At 39.9% G+C, this 24799-nt stretch overlaps 1 protein-coding gene across 2 annotated transcripts in view; it reads right to left on the minus strand.

Moving 5' to 3' along the window:
- Positions 1–543: 543 nt before the first annotated feature.
- SPTSSB (serine palmitoyltransferase small subunit B) overlaps positions 544–24799 on the minus strand; it is a 29457-nt gene continuing 5201 nt past the window's right edge. Inside the window, exons 3-5 of one of the 2 annotated variants that reach the window (XM_027585256.2) lie at positions 18249–18345; positions 5392–5435; positions 544–1548 (exon numbers count right to left, since the gene is read on the minus strand). In XM_027585256.2, the coding sequence (XP_027441057.1) occupies positions 1286–1516 (231 nt within the window). In that variant the 5' untranslated portion in view covers positions 1517–1548; positions 5392–5435; positions 18249–18345 and the 3' untranslated portion in view covers positions 544–1285. The remainder of the gene's footprint in view (positions 1549–5391; positions 5436–18248; positions 18346–24799) is intronic. The other variant, XM_027585257.2, reaches the window with a different exon arrangement.

Below are 24799 nucleotides of genomic sequence, written 5' to 3' on the forward strand. Positions count from 1 at the left end.
GCAAAAATCAACAAGTCCAGGTTCAGATCTGGTTTATCGTCAAAACACGTGTTTTTGGTTTTGTTTTGTTTTTTAACAAACATGCATGTTAATTTGGCATGTCAAACATCTTTCTCTCTAGCCTTCCTTGGAAATGTTTTTTCCATAACACAAACATGGGTGCAAATACTGTCCAAAAACTATTTACATTTTGACCCTCAGAATTATGAACCTTACTATTTATTGAAAGGAAAGACGAACTGTAAGGTTTGGTCTTTGGCATTCACATTTGATTCAGCAGTACAATTAAAAACCTGTGTTTGTTTTAAGATAAACACGTTGAAGGAAATTTAATAAATCTTGTTTTTGCTCTGCAAAAGAGCCACTATATCAAAGCATTTAACTGGAGCTGTCGAGTTCCTGCTGGTAGACTATTACTTCCAGCCTATTTATTAGCTTTTCTTCCTGTAGCCCAATACGTGCTTCCCCCCACCCTCCTCCACTGAGTGAAATCACAGAAAGAAAGCAATTTCTTTTTTCTTCCCTCCCCCCACCCCCCGGGCACCATGCAAGGCAAGTCAACATCACAAGTCATGATATCTGAATTTACTTTGATTATATTTTGTTCCTTACACTTAATATTTTTTGTATTATAATACTTACTGGGTTATCTAAAATCAACATTGTTGATTTTAAACTCTTATAAAGCCAGACTTTTAGAGGCATTTGAAATAATTCATGAACCATTCTGAAAAGAGATAATTGCCTCCCACCTATTCTTTTGCACTTGAAGTAAAAGAATTTTAGGTATCAGCAGTTTGCTAGAAAATAAGACTTTAGGGGGCCCATATAACTTATTCACATCTTTTTATATGTGTAAACAAATAGGATACTTTTGACAGGAGCTTATGAACAATTTTTTTTTTAAATATACCCTTTAGTACAGAATAAATATCAAGGGAGCATTTTAAACATGATTCTGGTAGGTCTCTTATGAGCCTACTTTTCAGAAAAATTTTATATGAAATTTCCTGATTAAAAAAAAATCTAAAGTTGTAGATTTAAGTTGAAAGAATATGGTTGGTATGTGAGGCAAGGTGTATGTATTATATGGACTAATGCACCACATAGCATGTACAAAAAAACCTAAAAGACATCTATCCCACACTGCAGGCAAGATATAAGAGTGCATAGACAAGAGAGTTTTTCAGATCATACAATGAAAGAAGACACGTATTCACGTAACACCGGTAAGTTGTAAGCAACATATACATAGGCAAAGCCAATTCACAGAATGCAAACAGGATCAATTAGAAATTGTACTGTGATAGCCACACATTTTGGAGAAAAATTCCCAAGCCAGACGAATGTGGATTGGGATAAAAACATAGGCGGTATACACCACCATAGCAAAAATGGTCAGTAAGATTGTATTGAACATGGATTGCTCCCAGGGCTCCAAGACAGCACAGCAGCTAATGATTTGGTATTGATAGTAGAGCCAGGAGAAATAGTCCTTCACACGCTTGAAATCCATTGTTGGCTCCTTCAAGCTGCAGAAAGTCTGTCCTGTTAACAGATTAGAAGAAAAATGAAATGAGGAACCAAACACAGAATCTCCTTAGATTTTCATGATCTCAGCATGTTAAAACCTTTAAAAGAATGTCAATGATCATTGGATGGATTATTTATATGAATATTATATTAGAAATAATTCACAGTATATTAATCATAGGAGCCCAAAATATTGCCACTATGGATAATAATTACTACCAGGATTAATGGCAACAATATTATTAATAATAGTAATAGTTATCTAAAAACGATAATTGCTAGTGGATAATCTAGTGAAAATACCTAAAAATCAAGGCTAACCACATTTTCTTTAGCCATGTATGCAAAGAGTGAGAAGTGTGAATATTCTATTTCCTACAACATGTATTCTGGAAGAAGATTTAAAGAATGGTGTGCAGAAAAAAGTTAATACAGCGAGCCTGAGGCTGCTATATTTACAAGGGTCTGCTTGCAAGTTTTTGGCCCTTGGCCAGCATCTGGGAACTTGCTTTCGGAATGTTCTCTCTATTCCCTAATGGATAAGGATGATTCACTATGCTTAAACTGTGAAAACACTGTAATTTTTGGTGAACACCTGCCTTATTCTGGAAGTCTGAATTTTGATAATTGTTAGGCAAAGGATGTCCACAGAACCAGCCCCAATTAAAACCCTGGTGCCGAGTCTCTAATGAGCTTCTCTGGGGAGAAATATTGCATATGTATCACTGCACTTTTTGCTAGTGGAGAAAGAAGCACGCTTGGTTTGTCCACTCATGGGAGGGAGAGAGCATCGGAAGCCTGTAAAGATATGTTTTCCAATTCCACCTGTATCTTTCTTCCTTGCTGATCCTGTTGTACATCCTTTCACTGTAATAGTCTCTAGCTGTAAGTATAAACATATATTGAGTTTTGTGAGTCTTTCTAGTGAATCACTGACTATGTGGGCGGTCTTGGGGACCTCCAAAGCACATGGAAGCCCAAAGGTGGGTGATCATTTGGTTTTTGGGTAAAGAAATTATGAAAACCATATAAAAAGGTTTTGTTGGTCCCCAGATAGAATCACACTTACAACCACATGCATGTAAAACTTCCTAGAAAGAAGGGCATCTATTATTTCTTAAAAAGATTCTTGGGAAGATTCTGTAAACTCCCACAGACACTATGGGAATACAAGCTGACCCTTGTGCCTCTTCTGCTTATTCCTAAGAATATAACGGTGCCACATCATCTAAGTCCACTTTGCTTACATTTACTATTCAAATCACAGTTAAAGTTTTTGAAGATAATTTCTACCTTCTGACCTAAACACATCTCTCTTTTCTTTGATTCTCTTTGAGTAAAATAAGATGTTTTTGCTCCATAAGACTACGGACTCCTCAGGCTATGGGGAGACTTTCATGATCCTAAAGCCCGCCACAAAGATGGTCATAAGTAAATATGTGCTGAATGAATGAGTGAATGAATGAAGAGTAACCAACTTAAAAAAAAATAATTATAGATCACTCATAGTCCCAACCTAAGTAGGATATGGTTAGCTATTGTTGACTTTCAACAGCTTGGTTTTGATAAGTAACTATTTCTGATAAGGGTAATTTCCACAAAAACTCAAAATAGAAAGTCTTTGTTGCGATTATCTGTAATAATGGCCAGGATAATCCAAATAAGTCGATGGTACAAACTGAAGTCATTGTGCTTTCTTATGAAAAGAAAAGTCAGTCTCCCATCTGTCCTAGAAGCCAGAGCAGGAACTAAGTAATTGGATTGAAATGCCTTGTCCTGGTTGGTGGACCTTGGTTAAGAAGTCACTTCCAACATTCTTTTTCATTCCTAGCTCTGGCTGCAGAGAAAGAGCAAAGGCCAATAGAGTTTGGTCTCAGAGGAAGTGAATGACAAAAGTGGTCATTTCAGTGAGCAATATTATCCAAGCAACCAACATTTTCCATTGAGAGGCCAAAATGGAGAAAATTAGGAGGTATCACTATTTGAGCTTTTAGGCTGTCCTACTAGACAACTGTATATTTCAAACTAAACTTACTTGTTTAAAGATCTCATTTACAGCTACCCATATTTGCTTCCTCTTCATTACCTAGATATGGTTCGGGGTGACACTGGGTAACTGTTCGGGAATGTGAGAAAACATTCATCAGGTATCATGTCCAGGCTGTACTAGGCAAAGGTGGAAGACCAATGGCTCAGACAGGCACAGACCCTCCCCTTAGGAAGCTTCGTCCAGTTGAGGAGAAAGGTAGCAATCAAGTGGTATACACAAATATGTATATCAACTACATTATGCCCTTAAGGAAAAGAGCAGCGTATGAGAGGCTATGGGAAACCTGATCCAGTCTTAGCAAGTCTTGGAGGAAGAGATGCTTGAGGTAAGATCTGAAGGATGACTATAAGTCATACAGATAACATCGATAGTCAGGTGGGGAGAATGGCCAAGAGAGGGATCAGCTTATGTTTGTGCAAAAGTCAGAGGTGGGAAGAGGTTTGACAGATGTTTGCGGGGGTCAGGGAACGGAGCCATAGACACCTGGGGATGGAGAGTGGGAGTAGGAGAAAACTGAAGAGAAGGGGGTGGCCAGAGTTAGGCCAAGCACAACAGGGACTACTTGGATAAGCTAAGTATTTTGTCTTTATCCTATGAGTGAGGGGGGCTGTGGTGGGTTTGAGACAATAAAGCGTTAAGCTCATAGGGACATGTGGCCTTCTTTGCATTCTAAAGCCAAGATGAAAAGATTTTCAAGACCAGTCATTTCAGAAAATCTATACCTCTGCTGTCCCAAGGGTGTTACTCATTCAGAATCAACCTCCTACCAAAAATCTGCTTAAAATATTCTTAATACTCTTTTCACTTTTATAAATGAGATAAACGACTCATTTAGAAATATCACTGGCTTGGGCGCCTGGGTGGCTCAGTTGGTTAGGCGACTGCCTTCGGCTGGGGTCATGATCCTGGAGTCCCGGGATGGAGTCCCGCATCGGGCTCCCTGCTCAGCAGGGAGTCTGCTTCTCCCTCTGACCCTCTTCCCCCTCGTGCTCTCTATCTCTCATTCTCTCTCTCAAATAAATAAATAAATAAAATCTTAAAAAAAAAAAATATCACTGGCTTTTTCTCTATACTTTTTCTCATTTTAGCTTTTAAAAATACACACAACAAATTGCCTGGCCATAGCTTTCTCTTCTATTTTTAACTTTTTTCTTTTTTAGTAGTCTCTGCCCCAATGTGGGGTATAGATTTCTCTTCTAAAATTAAGTTTCTTGCTCGAGCAGCCCCGATGGCCACCTCGACTGCAGTCTTGTGAGAGACTGTGAGCCAGAGGCATGCAGCTAAGTTGTGCCCAGATTCCTGAGCCACAGAAACCGTGAGACAGTCAATGTTTGTTGTTTTCAACCGTAAAAACCAATCAATCGAACGGACAAACAATAGATCTGAAGCACACCAACGTGCATTCACCAGAGGTGGATACCTGGTAAGACCTTGATATATACTGCTAACAATTTAAAGAATCAAGATTTTAAAAGTTTTTCTTGCCAGTTTTCCTGGCCCCTCTGTCACTTCCCAGGACCCTGTGTCACTTCCCAGTTCTCTCAGGAGCCAGCTAGGACATGTGAAAATGCTTGTACCGTCACATCTCACTTCAGTCTCTTGAAGCCTAAAAGTCAACAAAAGGCATTGATTTCTCCCCTCACTTTGATTCTTTCTTCCCCTTACTGATGAAAAGCAATTTTAAAGATGGTTTATTTGTTCCTTAGCTGGAAAGGTAACTATATAAATTAGTCATGGGGAGGAAAAGTATATCATAAGAAATATCGTCAATAATAACTGTAGTAACTTTGTATGGTGACTACACTTACCGTGCTGAGCACTGGTGAGTACGTTGAATCACTGTGTTGTACACCTGAAAGTAATATAAGATTGTATGTCAACTACACTTTAGTCAAAAAAAAAAAATTACTAATGCAGCCGGGAAACAAAGGAAACAGAATTATAGTACATTCTAGAATCTATGTGCATTTTTACAGAATAAAAGGGGATAGCATTTTATAAAACATTTAAAAAAAAGAAAAGGTGAGAAGAGAGAGTTGGTTATTATTGGTAAAGCATCTGTTACAATCTATTGTTAGAAAAACACTATATTTAGTTTCTAGATTTGCTTAGGTAATATATTTCTACTTCCTTTTGAGCCCATTTTAAAATTTCCTATGGGAATACATCCAAGATTAAAAAAAAAAAAAAGTCCTTAAGATGAGTAATGTGGGTAGAAGAATTCACTCATTCATTAACAAATGCATTTTGAGTACTACTGTGTGATTTCTTCTGAACAGTGATGGCTTCAGAAGGAATCTGTCCCCAAAATGGCACTGTAGACAGGAGATGCTCTTATAGGCAGCACACTGGACCATGTCACAAACACGCAGTGGATGAGGGGTCAGTAATGAACACCACATGGGGGATAGGACATGGAAAGATGCTAAGAAGGAAACTAGGAGACTGGGCTGAGTTTGGGGAAACAAGATGGCAGAAATGCCATGAAAGGAATCACCCATTGGTAACTTAGAACTGGATGAGAGCAAACATTTTAATGTCTTAATTTCTCACAGTGAAATGTGGAATTCATTTGCCCACTTCCTTAAAGACCTAATGCAAAGCTAAACAAAGGACTTAAACTCAAGCACACAACAAATCTCCTGGTTTTCAGTTGTGTGCTTTTGAAAGGTGATTTCCATACATGGAAATGAAGGAGGCAGTAGTTTGTTGCCTTTAAAAAAAAACTTCCCTCCAAACTTGATGATTTTTAAAAACTTCCTAGATCTTTAAGGAAGCTGTCCTTTTTTTAGGGGCAGCATTGCTTAAGCAGATAGTGATATGTCTTTGGGGGCCTAGATGGGTATGACTGACAGCTGAAGCTGAGTGATGGGTACACCCTTGGGTGAACTGGGAGGGCTGGGAGCCCCTGCGGAACACAAAGCAATTGAAGCTCCAGGTAAGAAGTAGAGGGTGAAGCAAAGGGCAGCAGCGTTACCTGGAGAAATGGCCTGTGAAGCCTAAGGAAAGGCTTTCTCTGGGCCATTGTTTTAAATCATGAGGACCAGTGTAGGACCACATTCTAAGGTGCCTAATGGATTTGATTTATTAGAGTTTCTCTAGTAATAATAACAACAAAACAATTTATATTTTCAAAGGATCTTTTATAGTTTGAGAAGTGCTTTTTTTTGCATTTGCATAATGCAGAGTATGAGTTTGGGAATAAAGATAGATGTTGGTTCAAGTCCTGACTCCTCCACATACTGGCTGTGTGACCTTGGCCCAGTTACTTAATTGTTCTGGGTCTCAATTTCCTCACCTGTAAAATGGAGACAATAATCCCTACTGTTTAGGGTTGCCGGAAGGATTAGCAGAAATGCAAGCAAAACATCAAAGATTTGCATATGGAGGAAGGACAGAGATAGGAAGATAGAAACTAACTGGAGAAAGCCTTCCCTTCTTCCCTCCCACCCTCCCATTTATTTACTGAAAATAATTATTGACATGCTGGTAATTGCACTAGAAACTGGAGATTCCATGGTGACAGTCATCATTGCCCTTGAGGATTATAATTCAACTGAGTATATTCCACCAATCTACATTAGAGACAATATTTACCACATATAACAGGTAGCTAAAGTGAAACTCAGAATGTTAGTGACTGGATGGACTGTAGAGATCCCCTAGACTAAATTACTCATTTTAAAGAAAAGGACCAAATCTATGGGGTTGACATCAAATTGATATTAAATTGGTTGACATTGAAATTGGTTTGTCAAACCAAATTGAAGTGACCGGACCAGGTGGAGAACACCTGGTATCTTGGCAGTTGACACTGGATGAATGAAGTGAAAATTCCGGTGAAGGTTTTCTGTGGTCTTAGAAGACTCAAAGTTGAGCAAGGACAATGGATTCAGGTGTGTGGGATATCTGGAAGACCTCAGCCCCTACCCTCTGTTTCCCCAGACTCTACTCTTCCCTTACTCAAGACTCTTTCCTGAATTCCCACCCTTCAGATGCTCCTCTGACCAAATGAGGATCTGGATGCCTATTTATTGCAAATGTTACTGGGAACTAGCAAAAATTTAGGTTCTTGTTAGTGATGCACATCTTAGCATGGCTTTACCCATGCTACAATATGCAAAATAATAAATTGTTTTGTTGTTATTACTAGAGAAACTCTGATAATTGGCTTTAGCCATGGCTTGACCCAACTTGGTAAAGCAGAATTTTACCAAGCAGAGGGGAGGAGGAGAGAGAAGGATTATTAGTGTCCTGGGAGACACAGGAAGAGACTGAATCCTGAAGGGAATCTAGGACACTGGGGCCCTGGAAAATAGTAAGGGCTTGGAAGTCCCCTAAGAAGTTATCTTATAATTGATTGGAGAGTAAGTGACTATTTTTTATTTCTGAATGTCACTGCCCTTTTATCAACAGGTGATGATTTTTTTCCCCTCACTCGATTTGTGTACAGTGAGGAAGGAGATAAAGTTGCACCTCTTCTCCCAGAATGAACGGAGAGGACCTGGGACTTATGACCCACATTACTCAGGGGCAGGACTTTGTTCCGGTCTGTATGGACAAGAAAGAATACATAGAGCAACAAGAAAACACCACGTGTTCCCATGAACCCATGTGTATGAGTCATGAAACGAGAGCATTGTGAAGGGAACGTGCAGGGAAGGAATGAAAAAGAGAGGCTGGGCTTGCTCAGGAAGTTCTGTGTTGTTGTTTTCTCTACATGAGAACAGGAGTGGCAGGAGGTTAGGCAACTGCAACGAGGGGGAAGCAGCAGGTGCTTTGGCAGGCTGGAATTGACCTTGTGGACATTGCAGAGGCTCGCTCTTGCAGCCCTCCTCCACCTAAAAAAGCTACTCCAAATTACCGGATTTTCTCAGTGTGGGATCTCCCTTTCTAAACATTAGCCTAAAAATGAATCTTCCCTCTCGGGGGGGAAAAACCCATTTTGGGTTTTGGGTTAAATTTTGGGTTAAATTTACTTCTAAAATGTCAGCATCTGGGGCTGAGGAGAAAAGTCAGAAAGATGTGCAGTTGATTTCGAGTTAATTCCTTTCCGACTTATTTTGGAACTTCGCGTCAATCACTCAATTTGTGTGTGTGTGTGTGTGTTTGTGTGTGTGTATGTGTGTGTGTGTGAGCTTCATATTTGGAACCTGAAAATCTGAGATGTGAAAAAAGTGTCCTGCCTGCTGCAGAGAAAGATGCTGTATCTAAAAAGAGACCGTGTCTGTACTCAGAAGTAGCTTTCTTTGGAAAGAACTCAGTATTTTTTACTCAGGTTCAAGCCTCCCTTTGATTAAGTAATTCATTTTTATTTTTCTTAAAGATGTTATTTATTTATTTGCCAGAGCGAGGAGCACAAACAGGGGAAGGAGCAGGCAGAGGGAGAAGCAGGCTCCCTGCTGGGCAAGGAGCCGGTTGTGGGACTAGATTCCAGGACCCTGGGATCATGACCTGAGCCGAAGGCAGACACTTAACTGACTGAGTCACCCAGGGGTCCCTAAGTAATTCATTTTTAAAAGGAGCAGAGTGATTTCCTCCCAAAGAGTACTGTTTGACAAGGGGGATAAAAAAGTAAATTTAGAGTGGAGAAGACTGATTAGCACTACCTCAGCCAGTGGATCAAGGCCAAGATCAATAGTGATAAATGATGTTGATGGTATGTATCCATGATATCATGGCATGAAAATGGCACTTTACCTCTGCGGTGTTCCCCCAAAGAACCCACAACCTCAGTGCAATCATGAGAAAAAACATCAGACAAAATTCCAACAGTGTAGCATCCTGCAAAATACCTGATCAGTACTCTTTAAAACTCTCAAGGTCATCAGAAGCAAGCAAAATGTGAAAACCTGTCACAGCTCAAAGGAGCCTATGGAAACATGACAACTAGATGTAATGTGTTATCCTGGATGGAATCTTGGAATAGAAAAAAAGGATATTAGGTAAAAGAAAGGAAATATGAATAAAGTATTGGCTTTACTTAATAGCATGTCAACCTTGGCTCATTAATTGCAATACTAACGTAAGGTCTTAATAGGAGAAACTGAGTGCAGGGTATGTGGAAACTCTCTGTACTATCTTCTCAATTTTTCTGTAAGTCTAAAGCTCTTCCTAACAATAAAGTCTATTAATTTTTTGAAAGCAAAATAATTAGGAAAGTCTTGAAAGTCCAGAGTTATCCCTATTCTAAACTCCAATGAACTAAACTCTGCTCTTCTGGGAACGTCTTGCTAATAACTCTGAACATGGTTAAATAATACCCTTTCATAAAGGAATGGCTTTCAAACATTTTTAAACAGAATAGAGAGGGAAAGTACATTTTGCATTGTGATCCAGAGTACACACACACACACACACACACACACACACACAGCTCTATAACTGAAACAAACATCTCTCACAGTATTACTCTACAGTGCATGCTACTTTCTTTTCTATTCTGTTCTAGTTGATTTAATTCTACTGCATTCTATGTTATTCTCTTTGGTCATTAAAAAATATCCCAGTTGTGAGCTACACCAATTATAACCTACAGTTGGAAACACCCTGCTTTAAGGCTTAACTCAAGGGCCAGCTTCTCTAAGATGCCTCTGCACTGTCCAATATGGCAGCCACTAGTCACATGGGGCAATTTAAATACTTAGTGCTCAGTAGCCACATGTAGCTCATGGCTACCATATTGGACAGCATAGATATAGAACATTTCTGTCATGGCGGCAAATTTTATTGGGCAGTGCTGTGGATTCTCTCCATATCTTGCTTGGACTAATGAAATAGCCTACAAACTTATCTCCTTTCACCTTACAATCTTCCATCCCGATGCTGGAATTAACTTTCTAAAATCACAGATTAATTTCTTTGCTTGAAACCCTTCAATGGCTCTCCATTTCCTATGATATGAAATATTCCTTTAAGGCCCCTCATGATCTCATTTTTCTACCTCTCCAGCAGCATCTCTGAACTCTCCCGCTAAATTCCATTCACTCTTAAGCTTCCATGCTTTTGTTCATCTTTTTTTTTCTAGAAATGTTCTTGTGCCCTTTCTCTTCTAGATAAAATCCTGTTCACTTTCAAGACCTAGCTCCTATATTCTCTCTCCTATGAAACATTTTCAGGAAACTACCCTTCCTGAGCAAAATATATTGCTTTCGTTTATGTGTTTTAATTGGAACGTTTCAGCACTTATACCATAATATAATTAGCCATATAAAGTTTCTCCACTAGACTAGGAGGTCTTTGAGAACTGGGAATATGCCCCAGTCATCTCTTTAACCCCAGTGCCTGGAATGTGGGATACTTGCATGCTGGCTGGTGAGCTGGTTGGCTGGCTGGCTGGCTGGCTGACTGAATTGTAAGTAGGTTGAGGGCAGGGAACACACTTGTACTTATTTAATATTTCCATAGCACATGTGGGCTACATAAAAGGTACTTATGAATTCTCATTGTCTGCTTTCAGGCAATGAGTTTTAGGCAGATTGTTTTTTGCAAATTCAGTACAATCTGTCCTTTTGTAGGAAGGAAAGAAGCTGGTACTAAATTTTTTTCAATGTAACAAATGCTTTTTTTTTTCTCATACTATTTAAAGTTCATGGACTCTGTGGGGAATAAAAAAAAAACACTTGTGAAGTCGTTTTAAAGCCCATTAAAATGGCTTTTACAAGTGCTTACTCTAGGTGAGTAATAATTTAAGATTGGTAGGTAGAAAAAATTGTTTTAATAGAGAAAAATCCCAGGATGGGAACATCTGGAGACCTTAATTGTGTTGTAGCTTACTCTTTTCTATTCATTCATCCATTCATTCATTTTGCTTCCTATTCCTGAACAAGTTCCAAAATCTTCTGGGTCCCAGCCTCTCTATGTAAAATGAAGATCATCATAACTGCCTCCAAGTGTCTCAGTGATGCGGTAGGGAATGTAGGGGTAGGTCGTGAGCTCTTTAGAAGTCATAGTCATGGTCCTAGTAGTGTTTGTTGATGTTTCTTGTGGATTGGTACAACTTTAAACTATTTGCAAGATTTTTCCTAAGTTAATAGAGTCAAAGGGTCTTTGTGAAATAACGGTTACCTATAACGGAGTGCTGTGTATATTTTATAGGAAGAAAAAACCTCAACCTTTATTTGTGTTCGCTAGTTGAATTGTCTAGTAATGTTTTTGAAAAACTAAAACAACATATGTATATAGTGATCACCACAAACCACTACTTGAAAGGCAATGCAATCTCTAAGCACATTTTCAAATGTGTCTTGGGCAGGGCAACCACATACCACTCACTGTGTGAGCTGTGCCCTGCACAACCTTATGTAATAGTTCTTGTCTTGGAGACCTAATTGCAAGTTGCTGCTTTATGTGAACACGGTTTGATTCACAAAGATACAAAGTTCCTACGATTAATGGCAAAACTTCATATTGTGTCTATGTCAGAATCAGGCATAATAGCAGTTTATTGGTCTCCCACTTTCCAGATATCTTGCTCTACGTTTTCTGTGGATGACTCCAATGTTTTTTTGTGCCTCACAGAAAGTTCCATCCTTGCTTCACATTTTCCTGTGAATTTCCTTTCCATCTTAGAATACTCTCCAGCCATCCTTTGGCAACCAATGCCTCATGCTGATACCCGGGTTAATATTAGTAGTCAGACGAGAAGTGATGGATTTGAATAATTCTAGGCTCCTCGGAGAGGAAGAAACAAACAATTGTAAGTCAAAGCATGTTACTGCTTTGGGCAACTAAGTTACTCTAAGTTGTCTAATCCTGTACTTAGAAGTGAGTTACTGAAATAATGTACTAAAAAGAAAAAGTCTCATCAACAATTTAGCCAAGTTGTTGGTACAGTGTTGGTTTGAATTATATGCAAGAGCAGAGTGTGTTTGTGGCTTATCTGAACTGACCTGATTGCCTCCAATTGTCATTGACACTAACAAAAGCAGAACAAGAGAAAACATGTATTTCCAGCCCAACTATCTATTGAGACCGCTGGGCAACATGGCATATGTTGGATAACTGTAATTTCAAAATAATCCTTATTGTTTGGCATATTCTGACAGATTCCAGAGGGATTTATGAATTAAAGACTTCTGCCCAGGAAAGAAAATTTGGAATTTGACTTTAACACAAAATTTCATAATAGTTTAAGAAATACTAAGTTCACATTAGATCAGTCTCTATGTTGGGTAGCTATCAAAAAGAAGATAAATATTTTGAAACTAAAAAAGAGCAGTAAGTACATTCGTGTTGAGTAGATGTTATGAATAGGAAGAGAAATTTGTAACAAGTGGGATGATATATTTTGTGTTGTTCCTGGTGTCCTTTCATTTACTCATATAGAAAAAAGCCAAGTACCTCTGTTTATTTCTGCCCAAACTGGAGGGGAGAGTAGAATTTCTGAGCCAAGCTTTTAGCTAGAATGTCATTTCTTAGGATGAACCTCTTTATTACTATTTTTAAAAATTTTTTTATTAACATATAATGTATTATTTGTTTCGGGGGTACAGGTCTGCGATTCATCAGTCTTACACAATTCACAGCGCTCACCATAGCACACACCCTCCCCAATGTCCATCACCCAGCCACCCCATCCCTCCCACCCCCCACCACTCTATCACCCTCAGTTTGTTTCCTGAGATTAAGAGTCTTTATTACTATTTTATTAAAGAAGAAGAAACTGGGGTGCCTGGGTGGCTCAGTCGTTAAGCATCTGCCTTCAGCTCAGGTCATAATCTCAGGGTCCTGGAATCGAGCTCCATGTTGGGCTCCCTGCTCAGCGCAGAGTCTGCTTCTCCCTCTCCTTTTCCCCTCCCCTTACTCGTGCTTGCTCTCTCTCTCTCTCTTAAATAAATGAAATCTTAAATAAAACAGTCTGAACAATATATATTTTTTGTCATTAAAAGTCTTGAGATTCTCAATTTGTAGTGGGGCATGACTAGCTGAGCAAAATTACATAGATGTACCATCCAAAGCTGAGTAAATAAATAACCCCAAATGTCTTCAAATAATAATTCGGAGGTCCCAGTGGGGTTCCCTTTCTCTTGACTTTTAGGATACAAGAGGAAAATCAGAAACTGCCAAACTACAAATAACCTTCTGAGAGGAGGGATGACATGTTTACGTGTATTCTTGGCATCAGTGAAAGTCAGTATACAGAATACATACAGTACTTGTGGGAATTGTAAATTCTATGATATGCCTATTTGTTTTTGACAGTGATGTGAAAAATGGGGCTTATAAGACCCCAGTACCCAAAGCACTTTAAAAGAAGTTAGAGTGGAAAAGTGGTTAAATTGTTTGGCCGAAACTTTTCTACTGTCATTACAGAGCCCTTTCTAGGCAACTGTATTCCATGCACATCATAACAGTTCTGCTTTGTGTTTTCTTCCCCAGCTCTTGGCCATCAAACCCACAATTTTTTTTTAAAGATTTTATTTATTTATTTGACAGAGAGAGACACAGCGAGAGAGGGAACACAAGCAGGGGGAGTGGGAGAGGGAGAAGCAGGCTTCCCGCGGAGCAGGGAGCCCAATGTGGGGCTGGATCCCAGGACTCGGGAATCATGACCTGAGCCGAAGGCAGACGCTTAATGACTGAGCCACCCCGGCGCCCAAACCCACAATTCAGTAAAGGAACTACGTTCTTATTGTTTGTTTCTAAGGACTCTGTTTTCTTAGGAGCTAGAGGCCTGACCATGAAAAATTAAACCTTTATCTCATCCTATCTATCGTCATTATATTTGATGTGTCTTCAGAAACAGAAAACTTATTTCTAAGAAACAATCTGAGGCCGAAGAAGGTGAGTTACTGCAACACTGATCTGTCACAATCATACCTGGTGAGCACTTGCTCCCAGAGCTCTGTCAATGGAAATCTGTTTGATAGGCAGGCAGCTGGTCAATCAAGACACTTCCAATAGTATGTCCTAACAGTAGTTTTCTTTGAAAATTTATTTTTTTGATAACATTGAATATTTGCTCATAAAACTTTTTTGTTTTTTTTTTTATTTTCTGTCCTTCCTCCTCTTTCTCATTCTTCTGGTTTGTTTTTTACTTCTTATTACACTGTTTGGAATGCTTCTGGTGATGAGTTCAGTGTTTTTCTTATTTTGGTGACCAACAACACTGAACTCTCATAGGCGTGATTTTTGTGACAGTAGTAATACAGTCTGTTGTTTTTCACTGCCCTCAACTGAGCTGCTTCTGTGTCTCAGTTATTATTGCTTTTAGGCAAATAAGTAGAAATCTAGGCTGACTCCAAGGGTCATAGAGATAGACATGGCATTGTTGAGATGTTTTCTCTGTCAACGCCCAGATCCGAGGTTATTTCCCTCCGGGGTTGGTTGGCATTCTAGGTCAGCTAGTTTCTGGCGTAGGGAATTTAGGGGTACGAGGAGGGGGGAAAGGAAAGACAGGTGTTCATAGAGTTACGTCAAAACAGGTTGTTGCTTTTAGGCAATTAAATTACTCTAAATCTTATGATTTCGTACTTAAAATTGAGTTACCTAAATGATATACTAAAAGAAAAAAGTCTTATTGACCATTTAGCCAAGTGGATTTCTCATTCTCCCGGTAAGAACTGTGTAGCCATATTATTACTGGCTTCATTCTCTTTCACCTGCTCCCAAGTGCCTGGCTACCTTGCATGATTCTAGTGAAAAGTGGACAAGTGCTAAGCTGCAGGCCTGTTCTTTTAAATGGGTAACAACTGCTTGTTTCCCAAGAATTTTATTGATTTTCAAGTAAATGTGAGAAGGCTAATGGCAACTGGGCATATTAAGAAAAATATTTTCAGCCGGCAGATTTTATAACCAATTTAACTATAGGCGTAAATTGGGTGAGATAAAATGTTCTTTTCCCTCTTGGAATAAATGTGGGCTTGTTGGTCAAGAATACCAGAGGGAATCTCCCAGGACATAAGCATATTTAAATTAAGATTTCATAGTACGTTGAATGGTGGATCCCGAAGAGATATGTCCACATCTTGGAACTTGTGAATGTGGCCTTATTTGGGAAAAGGGTCTTTGTAGCTATAATTAAGTTATGAATCCCAGCACAGGAGGTGCAGAGGAAAAATTCCCCGTAAAGCCTTTGGAGGGAATGTGGTCCAGCTAACACATTGATTTCAGACTTCTAGCCTCCAGAGCTATCAGAGAATACATTTGTTTTAAGCCACCCATGTTGTAATACTTTGTTACACCAGCCCTAGGAAACAAATTCAGATCTCTTTAAAAACACTAGAATTTTGGGATGCCTGGGTGGCTCAGTCGGTCGAGCCTCTATGTTCGGCTCAGATAGTGATCTCAGGGTCTTGGGATCGAATCCCGCATCGGGCTCCTTGCTCAGCGGGGGGTCTGCTTCTCCCTCTGCCTGCCACTCTCCCTGCTTGTGCTCTCTCTCTCTCTTACAAATAGATGAATAAAATCTTTAAAAAAAAAACCCCAAAAAACATTAGGGGCACCTGGGTGGCTCAGTCGTTAAGCATCTGCCTCCGGCTCGGGTCATGATCCCGGGGTCCTGGGATCGAGCCCCGCATCAGGCTCCCTGCTCAGCGGGAAGCCTGCTTCTCCCTCTCCCACGCCCCCTGCTTGTGTTCCCTCTCTTGCTTTGTTTCTCTCTGTCAAATAAATAAAATCTTAAAAAAAATAAAAAATACAGAAAAAACATTAGAATTTTATAATGTGAAATTCTTTTCAGAGAACAGAAAAAACGTTTATTAAGTACCACTGTGGCAGGCACTGGCTAGATGCTTAACTTAAGTGCCTTCTATTTTAAGGATGAAAAAACTGGGGGCAAAAGTTTCACAGTGACCGAATGCGGAGCTGGGTGAGAATCTCACTGAGAGACTGGGTGTGATGAGTAGTGATGAGCTCTGGCCCTGGATCACATCTGGGTTTAACCCTGGCCAAGTGACTCAACCGCTCTGACTCAGTTTCCTCAAGTGGGAATTAGGAATCATAACAGAACTTCATTCATAAGATTTCTGGGAAGATTAAAAAGTGTAAGGTATTTACAATAATACATAGGAAGAGCTAAATGAATCTTAACTATTATGATTACTACATAGTGTTTTATATACTACATTACTTACCCTGCACACTCTATTAAAATTACTAATCATTGCCTTAGCTATGAATACCAGGTATAGATTAAAGGAACATGAGCTCATCTTTAAGACAAGGCATCTGAACTTTGTTATTCAATTAGAGGCCACTTTTAGAGATACTCTTCTTTAGCATGTTTATTCAGTTCTGGTGTGGCTGTCATCAAGGAGATAAAAAATATATCACTTCATTTTAAAGACCAGAAAACTAGCCCCCCCCCCCCACGCCCCGGGTGGCTCAGTGGGGCGCCTGCGTGGCTCAGTCATTAAGCGTCTGCCTTCGGCTCAGGTCATGATCCCAGGGTCCTGGGTTCGAGCCCCGCATCGGGCTCCCAGCTTCGCGGGAAGACCGCTTCTCCCTCTCCCACCCCCACCCCCACCCCCCGCTTGTGTTCCTGCTCTATCTCTCTCTGTGTGTCAGATAAATAAATAAAATCTTAAAAAAAAAGAAGGACAAGAAAACTGAAGCGCATTAGCTTTTTGCACTTTGCTTATTGCCAAAAGCCAAAGCGGAAACAACAGTGGGATTTGGTCCTAGGATTCTCTCGCTCCGAGCGTTGTTTCTATCGCCGCACTGGCCCTCCTGTGAGAGTGCTGTACAAATGCTAAGGGTCCCATGAGTGGCTTTGAATTAGGAAAATCAGTCCTCGTTATCAATAAAGTAATTTAGGAGCTTCCCAAACTATTTTAAAATGAAGACATTTTTGCCAACCATTTCAGAACCATAAATCTCTTAAAACATTGTGGCAAAGGGAAGGATTAAGAAACAATTTAGAAGATAAATCTACTTCTTTTTGTCCCCACCCCTACTCTTTTCCCCATTTCCCATAGATTTCATCAAAGCGGTCATGACAACAATTAGTGGTAATCTAGGTTTTGGGTTTTTTTTTTTTTTCATTTTACTTCCTTTTCTTACTTTCTTAAAAATAAAAGAAACAGAACAAAAATGAAGGTCCTATTATAAGCACGGATCGTCCTCACTTTCACCGCTAACATCTTTGAAAGAAAAATGTTTTCATTTTATCATATTTCTCAATTTGTCCCATCCAGTTAATTAAATACTTATTAAAACATTTAGTACGCTCTTGTATCAAAGGTCTTCCAGGATAAGATGCCGCTCCATTTAAATAAAAGATGAAGGATGCTGAAACAGAAGACGCCTTTAACCAGCAGACCCATAAATAAGAAAGGAGCTGGCATTATGCAGTCCTGACCCTGGCACTTGTACTAGGCTTGGCCAGAGGTTCTTAACCTGGAGGCCAAGCACTTGGTGGTGGGGCGCATCTAGAAACCCCTTGAGATGTTAGCAAATTTTGCATAAACCTTTTTCTGCACATGCTTTCAAAGAAGCCTGTGATGTCTGTTAGCTAAGCTGTTTCAAGGCCTCATTGCTAAAGCTAATTGCCCCATTTTATTCCTTTGTATCATCTTAAATGTCATTATAATATCAAGGATATAATGTTTGTTGGTTGCTCAAGTGAGAACCAGAAGCCCCGTGTTGTTGAAGATGTCATCTTGTCATCAAAAGGGTCAGATTTCTAAAAGTGAGACTCCATGATATAATCAGAAGAATTTACCTGCTGAGGAGGGTCCAGAGCTGGGTTCTTGTATTTGTGCCTCTGTGGAATGATCCTGTGTGGGTTACTCCTCTTCTCTGGGTTGCTGTTTCTTCATCTGTGAAATAAAGATTTGAATTAACCCAAAGTTGCCTTCAAACTTCAAAACAATTCTGTTCCATGTAAAAGATTATGCAACCTCTTAAATGGATATCTCCCACAAAATTCTAGAATATATTACAAAAACAAGGTATAACAAGCTAGTCATATTTAAAAATTGTTTTCAGAGAAGGTTACAGTTTGAAAACATGCCATTGGCTAGTCACTTCCGAATGTCCCTGGGGGACTATGAGGTGCCATGTTACCATCTATAGCAGGGTTCAGGGGACCCCCAAATGGGACAGAGACAAGGCTAAGAGTCTTGCACCTCATTTCTAGCAGAACAGCCAGCTTTTAATCTGCTTTATATGGTGGGTTTTATGTGAGATTTTGTTTGTAGAAAATATGTTTTTTTTTTTTGAAAATGTTTTTTGATTTTGATTAGTCTCTTTTGATATCCATGGTGGGGAGAAAAAGGAAAAAGTTAATCTTTTTTTAATCTGTTTAAAAATCTGTTTTTGAAAAGGCACTGGAAACAATCAGAAGCCCTAAGGCTTTTTCCTATTTTGACATTAGCTGTGTCACATTAGGCAAGTCAGATAGTCTTTCTGAATTTTTGTCTTCACATATAATGATAATAGTATCTGATTAACAAGGTATTTGTAAGAACCAAATGAAATGTTTGTGCAAGTGCTTCGTAATTGGTAAAGCATCATCAAGTCGGGGAGTGGGTTAAAGACCCACTGGTGAGGCCCACAGGTCTGCATTTTCTCCTGACCACGGTAGCATTTTTGTCCATCTGAATTAAATCATAGAAATTATGCATGATCAAATTTACAGATAAGCCCAAGTTATGGGGTGGAGTTATAAGACTTAGCAGGTTACAGGGTTCCAAGTATGGTAAAACTTAGGGGGAAATATAAAATCTTGTTCTTCAATTCAAAAAGTTAACTGTCTAAGGGTCAGATGGGGGAAAATGTGGCCGATGATCAGTTCAAGTAAGAAAGAATAAAGAATTTAATTTGACTTCAAGTTCATTACGAGTCGTTAGTGTTGCAAAATGTTGGGCAAATAAGCAATCTAATTGTCTCAGTCCATTTGGGCTGTTAGAACACCACAAACTGCGTAACTTATAAGCAATAGTAATTTATTTCTTGCAGTTCTGGAGACTAAGAAGTCCAAGATCAAGGTGACAGCATCACTATCATTCTGGTGAAGGCCCTCTTCCTGGTTCATAGCCAGTACCTTCTACTGTATCCTCGCATGGCGGAAGGGGCAAGAGATCTCTCTGGAGCCTCTTTATAAGAACACTAATCCCATTCATAGGGGGCTCAATCCTCATCACCTAAACACCTCCTGAAGGCCCCCACCTCCTTCTAATCCCTTTGGGGGTTCAGATTCAACATGGATTTTGGGAGGATACATTCAGACCACAGTGCCAGTGTTCTTCTGTATTTATAGGAGTACTGTGCCACAGGTGACAAAGGGGGCTACAGCACTTGGCTTTGATTAGCATCCTTCTTCCAGCTGTTAAAAGCAGTTACTCCAGCAGGCTGAGCACATCCAAAGGAAGCTAAATAGAGAAAAGTCTGGAAGGTTTTTTTTTTTTAAATTAACATATAATGTATTATTTGTTTCAGGGGTACAGGCCTGTGATTCATCAGTCTTATACAATCCACAGCGCTCACCATAGCACATACCCTCCCATAGTATCCATCACCCAGCCACCCCATCCTCCCACCCCCCTCCCCTCCAGCAACCCTCAGTTTGTTTCCTGAGATGAAGAGTCTCTTATGGTTGGTCTCCCAAGTCTGGAAGGTTTTCAAGGGCAATGTTGAGGGAAGATTTGAGGAGAGAAACGTGTCGTGGAGGTCTTAAAAGATCTGAAAGGTTTTAAATGATGTTACAGGCAGTCATGGAGGCGAAGGTTTGGAATTTATTGTTTTCAGAGGTGAATCTCAGGGAAAACTTTAAATAATAAGAGCTATCTAAAGGGAAAGCGATTGCCTAGTTGAAGTAGTGAGATTTCCATTAGGGAAACCGTTCAAGCAGAGACTGGACCACACCTCCCGAGGGTTGCTATCAATCAGCAGGAAGGTTTTAAGAAGAAATTACTAAGATTTCATCAAATCTGAGATCCTATTTCTACAACAGAATTCAATATCCCACTGGAGAATGATTTGCTTCATTAAATTTTGGGGGGCTGTAATAAAAGTGTGGATTTTGAAATTGGCAAGCTGGAGTTTACTACTGTGTGATAGTCAGGATGCTGTTTAACCCCTGGGAACATCAGTTATGTTGTCAGTAACACAGAGATGATTATTTCTGTGTTGCTGTAAAGATGATACAGCACAACATTGGTAAAGAATACTTAATGGTGCCTGGTCCTAGTAAAGGGCTCAGAGAGTAAATTTTATCACAATTATTATTTGTTCCTCTTATTTTCTACGTGCATTTTATTTCTTCTCCTAAGAGATTCCTTTCAGGTGACTCTACTGAACCTTTTAGAGACATATGATGTAAGTGGGTAAAATGGTGACTTCCGTGAGCCTAGGAGAAAGAATTCACTCCAAAGGTCACGGGGGTACCATATCACCTCTTTTGTGTTTGCATCAAAAAAAAAGTTTTCTCCTAAATGGAGGAAACCTGTGGAACAACTTCTTTGTCCTAAATTATAACCTGATTTTCCTGCCCATCAAAACCAGAACTAGGTCAACCTGATTGATTTTTTTTCTTTGTTGAAAATTTTAGGCAATAAAACATCTTATTAAAAATTTAAGGACCAAGATCTCCCTTGTGGAGTAGAGGAAGTATCTACAGTCTTGAGGAATAAAAAGAGCTGATAACTGAAGAATTGGGGTCAGTTATGTCTTCTTCCTAGGCCCAGTTTCTTTCCATCAATAGAGTGATCCTAAGCTAATTTTACTTAAAAATGACTTCCCAGTTGATGAGTTAGTAAAGGAGAAGTTTACTATTCTGAGGGGAAGACGAAAGCCAGGAGACTCCCCCGTGGTTGGGAGAGAGACCATGTGAATTCTGTTTGCCAGAAGCAGAGGGAAGCAGAGAGGATGCTGGGGTTCCATATGTTGGTCACAGGTTGGCGTTTGGTCTCATTCAGAAGGTAATAAGGACTTGTCTGGGAGGAGGCGCTATGATAATTCTGACCAAAGGTCTCACACAAAAAGAGGATTATTCAATTTTCAAAAGAAATGAAAAGGATACTATAACACTTTTAGGTTTAGATAAGACTCCACTTCAAATAATTTTTTTCCCACTTTTCTTTCTTCTGCATCAGTGAACATTTATTGATGCCTAAGGGGCGTGACATTTTATGAGGCACGAGTGTGTTCCAGAACGGGGATGAGCTGGTACTTGGGCTATCTACAGGGGAGGGTGAGAGCACTAGAGGTTATTATTGCTCCAGAAAAGGTGCTTTGGACATGCCATCTTGAGCTTGTTTCCTCCTCTCTTTTTCTAGTCCGTTTAATTTTCTTGTTCAATATCCTGCTTATATTAATTCCCAAATTCTCTTTTTAATCTTTTCGGAGAGCTTGAACTCAAAATGACACCTTTAGCTTGGAATTCCTAATTGACATCCTTTGATCTTACAATGCAGCTGAAAGGGCAGAGATGCAATATTTGAATAGCAAACTGTCCCCCAGGAAATTGCCATTCTATATTGGTAATAAGAGCAGGTAGTATTTATTGAACAACTTTTGTCCCAGAACTTTGCTAACCACTTTATATGTTTACTTTATATAGTTCACTTAATAACACTATAGGGGAGGCACTATTTCTTTTCTTTCTTTTTTTTTTTAAGATTTTATTTATTTATTTGACAGAGAGAGACACAGAGAGAGAGGGAACACAAGCAGGGGGAGTGGAGAGGGAGAAGCAGGCTTCTTGCCGAGCAGGGAACCCGATGCGGGACTTGATCCCAGGACCCTGGGATCACGACCTGAGCCGAAGGCAGACGCTTAACGATTGAGTCACCCAGGCGTCCCAAGCGGAGGCACTATTTTTATAACCATTTCACAAATGAGGAAAGTGAGACATTGGGGAATTTATTTTATTTTCTTTATTTTTTAAAGATTATTTGAGAGAGGGAGAGAGAGAGAATGCAAGCCAGGGGGTGGGGGGAACAGAGAGAGAGGGAGAGAAGCAGACTCCCCACTGAATGCGGAGCCCAAGGCAGGACTTGATCCCAGGACCCTGAGATCATGACCTGAGGCAAAATCACTGGACACTCAACTGACTGAGCCACCCAGGCACCCCTGACATTGGGAATTTAAAAGCTGACCCACAGTCTCACAACTAATTTAGAGTACACAACTCTTAACCACTCTGCCAGACTGCCTATCTATGCAAAGAGCGTTGATCTTAACCTGGCAAATCATTAATCTACCCACCCATCCATCCACTCAAATATTCATCAAACATGTGCTAGAGAGGGGCGCCTGGGAGTCTGCTTGTGATTCTCTCTCTCCCTTTCCCTCTGACCTCACCCCGTGCTCCTCTCTCTCTCTCAAATTAATAAAGAAATCTTTAATTTAAAAAATGTACTAGAGATGTAAACTATGACTAAGACTGACATGGGCACTCTCCTCTAGCCACTTTCTAGAGAGGAGAAAGGACAGTTACACTAGCATCCCCACACAGTGTGATAGCACTATGACAGGGAAGGGGCAGGGAAGGAGGCTCTAACCCAGTCTGGAAGGGGGTGTCAGGACAGGCAGGTGGAAAAGTTCTTATCCTCATCACTGTGTGCTTCAACTATTTTGTAGCAAAAGGCATATAATGTAACCTCTACAAAGAGAGGTCTTTGAAACAAGGTCTTCCTCTATGTTGTTCCTCCAGCACCTGGCACATAGTGACTGCTCAATTAACATCTGTAGAATAAATGAATTAGAATTCTAATACTCCATAATAAACCCATTATAACAGGGAATCTTTTGACTTATTTCTAACTGGACTCTGAACATGCTTAAATGCTTCTCCTCTAAGCCTGAAATAAATGCTCTTTTTTTTTTTTGTACTTAAAAACATCAAGTCCCTGCTCCCTTTTAAGCCATTTTCTAAAAGCTCTATTCCAGGAGAACTGCCACATCCATTGTCTTTTCCTACAGCAATGTGTCCTCTGGTGTCTTTTAAAACAGGGGCCTTGGGGTGCCTGGGTGGCTCAGTCGTTAAGCGTCTGCCTTCCGCTCAGGTCGTGATCCCAGGGTCCTGGGATCGAGCCCCGCATCGGGCTCCCTGCTCTGCGGGAAGCCTGCTTCTCCCTCTCCCACTCCCCATTTGTGTTCCCTCTCTCGCTGTGTCTCTCTGTCAAATAAATAAATAAAAATCTTTAAAACAGGGGCCTTGAGTAGAGATTCTGGGACAGTCCAGGAAAGTGGAGACTCTGGTTGCTTCCCCTCTCCTTTTTCGGGTGATCTGTGGGATTCCATGCTCTGTTCGCTAGTTCTGAAAGCTCCGTTCTCCCTTCACCTTTCCAAGATGACCTGGAAAGTTATCTTCCCCTCATCCTCTCCCCAACCCTCTCACTCTTCAAAAAAGATGTAAACTTTGGGAAAGCAGTTCTTAATTATTTACCACACGGTCCTCCGGCAGACTACAAGAATCCAGGGCAAAGCAAGAGAGAAAGGCAAAAGAAAACCAAAACCCCAGGCTAATGATTTCCCTCAACAAGAATTTTTGTTATCATAAGGTAGTGTTTTATTTAGGTTATGGTTCTTTGGAGCAGGTGTTAAGCTCTGTCTTCCTTGGGGCTGCGTTAAGACTCGTATTTTCCTTAATGAGACAGCAGCAAATCCAAGGGAGCAAAATAATGCTGATGGGAAGGGGACACTGAGACTCCTGAGGGGGAAGTTCCCTTGGAGCTAGTCATCCTCACGGTCTATCTCAGAGACACAGGGCCAGGTCTGTACACGAGTATCTAATTACATAATTTTACTTCCTAGCATGATGCCACAGTTTAAAACTGTACCTCATTCCCTTCCCTGCTTAATTTTTTCTCCAGAGCCCTTATCTCCTATCATACACTGTAATTCACTTAATAATAATAATAATAATAATAAATTTTTTAATCATTCTTTAAACGGCTGATGTCCCCTCTAGAATTGAAGCTCCTCGAAGGAGCTTATTTTATTACTCATTCAGGGCCTAGAGTTGTTCTGGCCCAAGATAGGTGCACAATAAATATCTATTGGATAAATGAATTATTAATCCCAATCAAAGCAATATTAATAAATAATAAATGTGATCAAGCTTTTTTTTAAGTGTATTTAATCTACAGACAACTGGTTGGACTTTTAAAATTATTTTGTATAAATCTTCTAATTGGATAAAATATGACAATAGGACCTTTACAAAAGTTTTGATGGTCAAAAGCCAAATGGAACCCATTTTCATCAGCATGGTATGCTCTTCTAAACATATACATGGAAGGATAAGCCTGTGCTGATGACAATAGA

The sequence above is a fragment of the Zalophus californianus genome, chromosome 1, assembly GCF_009762305.2.
Source record: "Zalophus californianus isolate mZalCal1 chromosome 1, mZalCal1.pri.v2, whole genome shotgun sequence".
Classification (NCBI taxonomy): Eukaryota; Metazoa; Chordata; class Mammalia; order Carnivora; family Otariidae; genus Zalophus; species Zalophus californianus.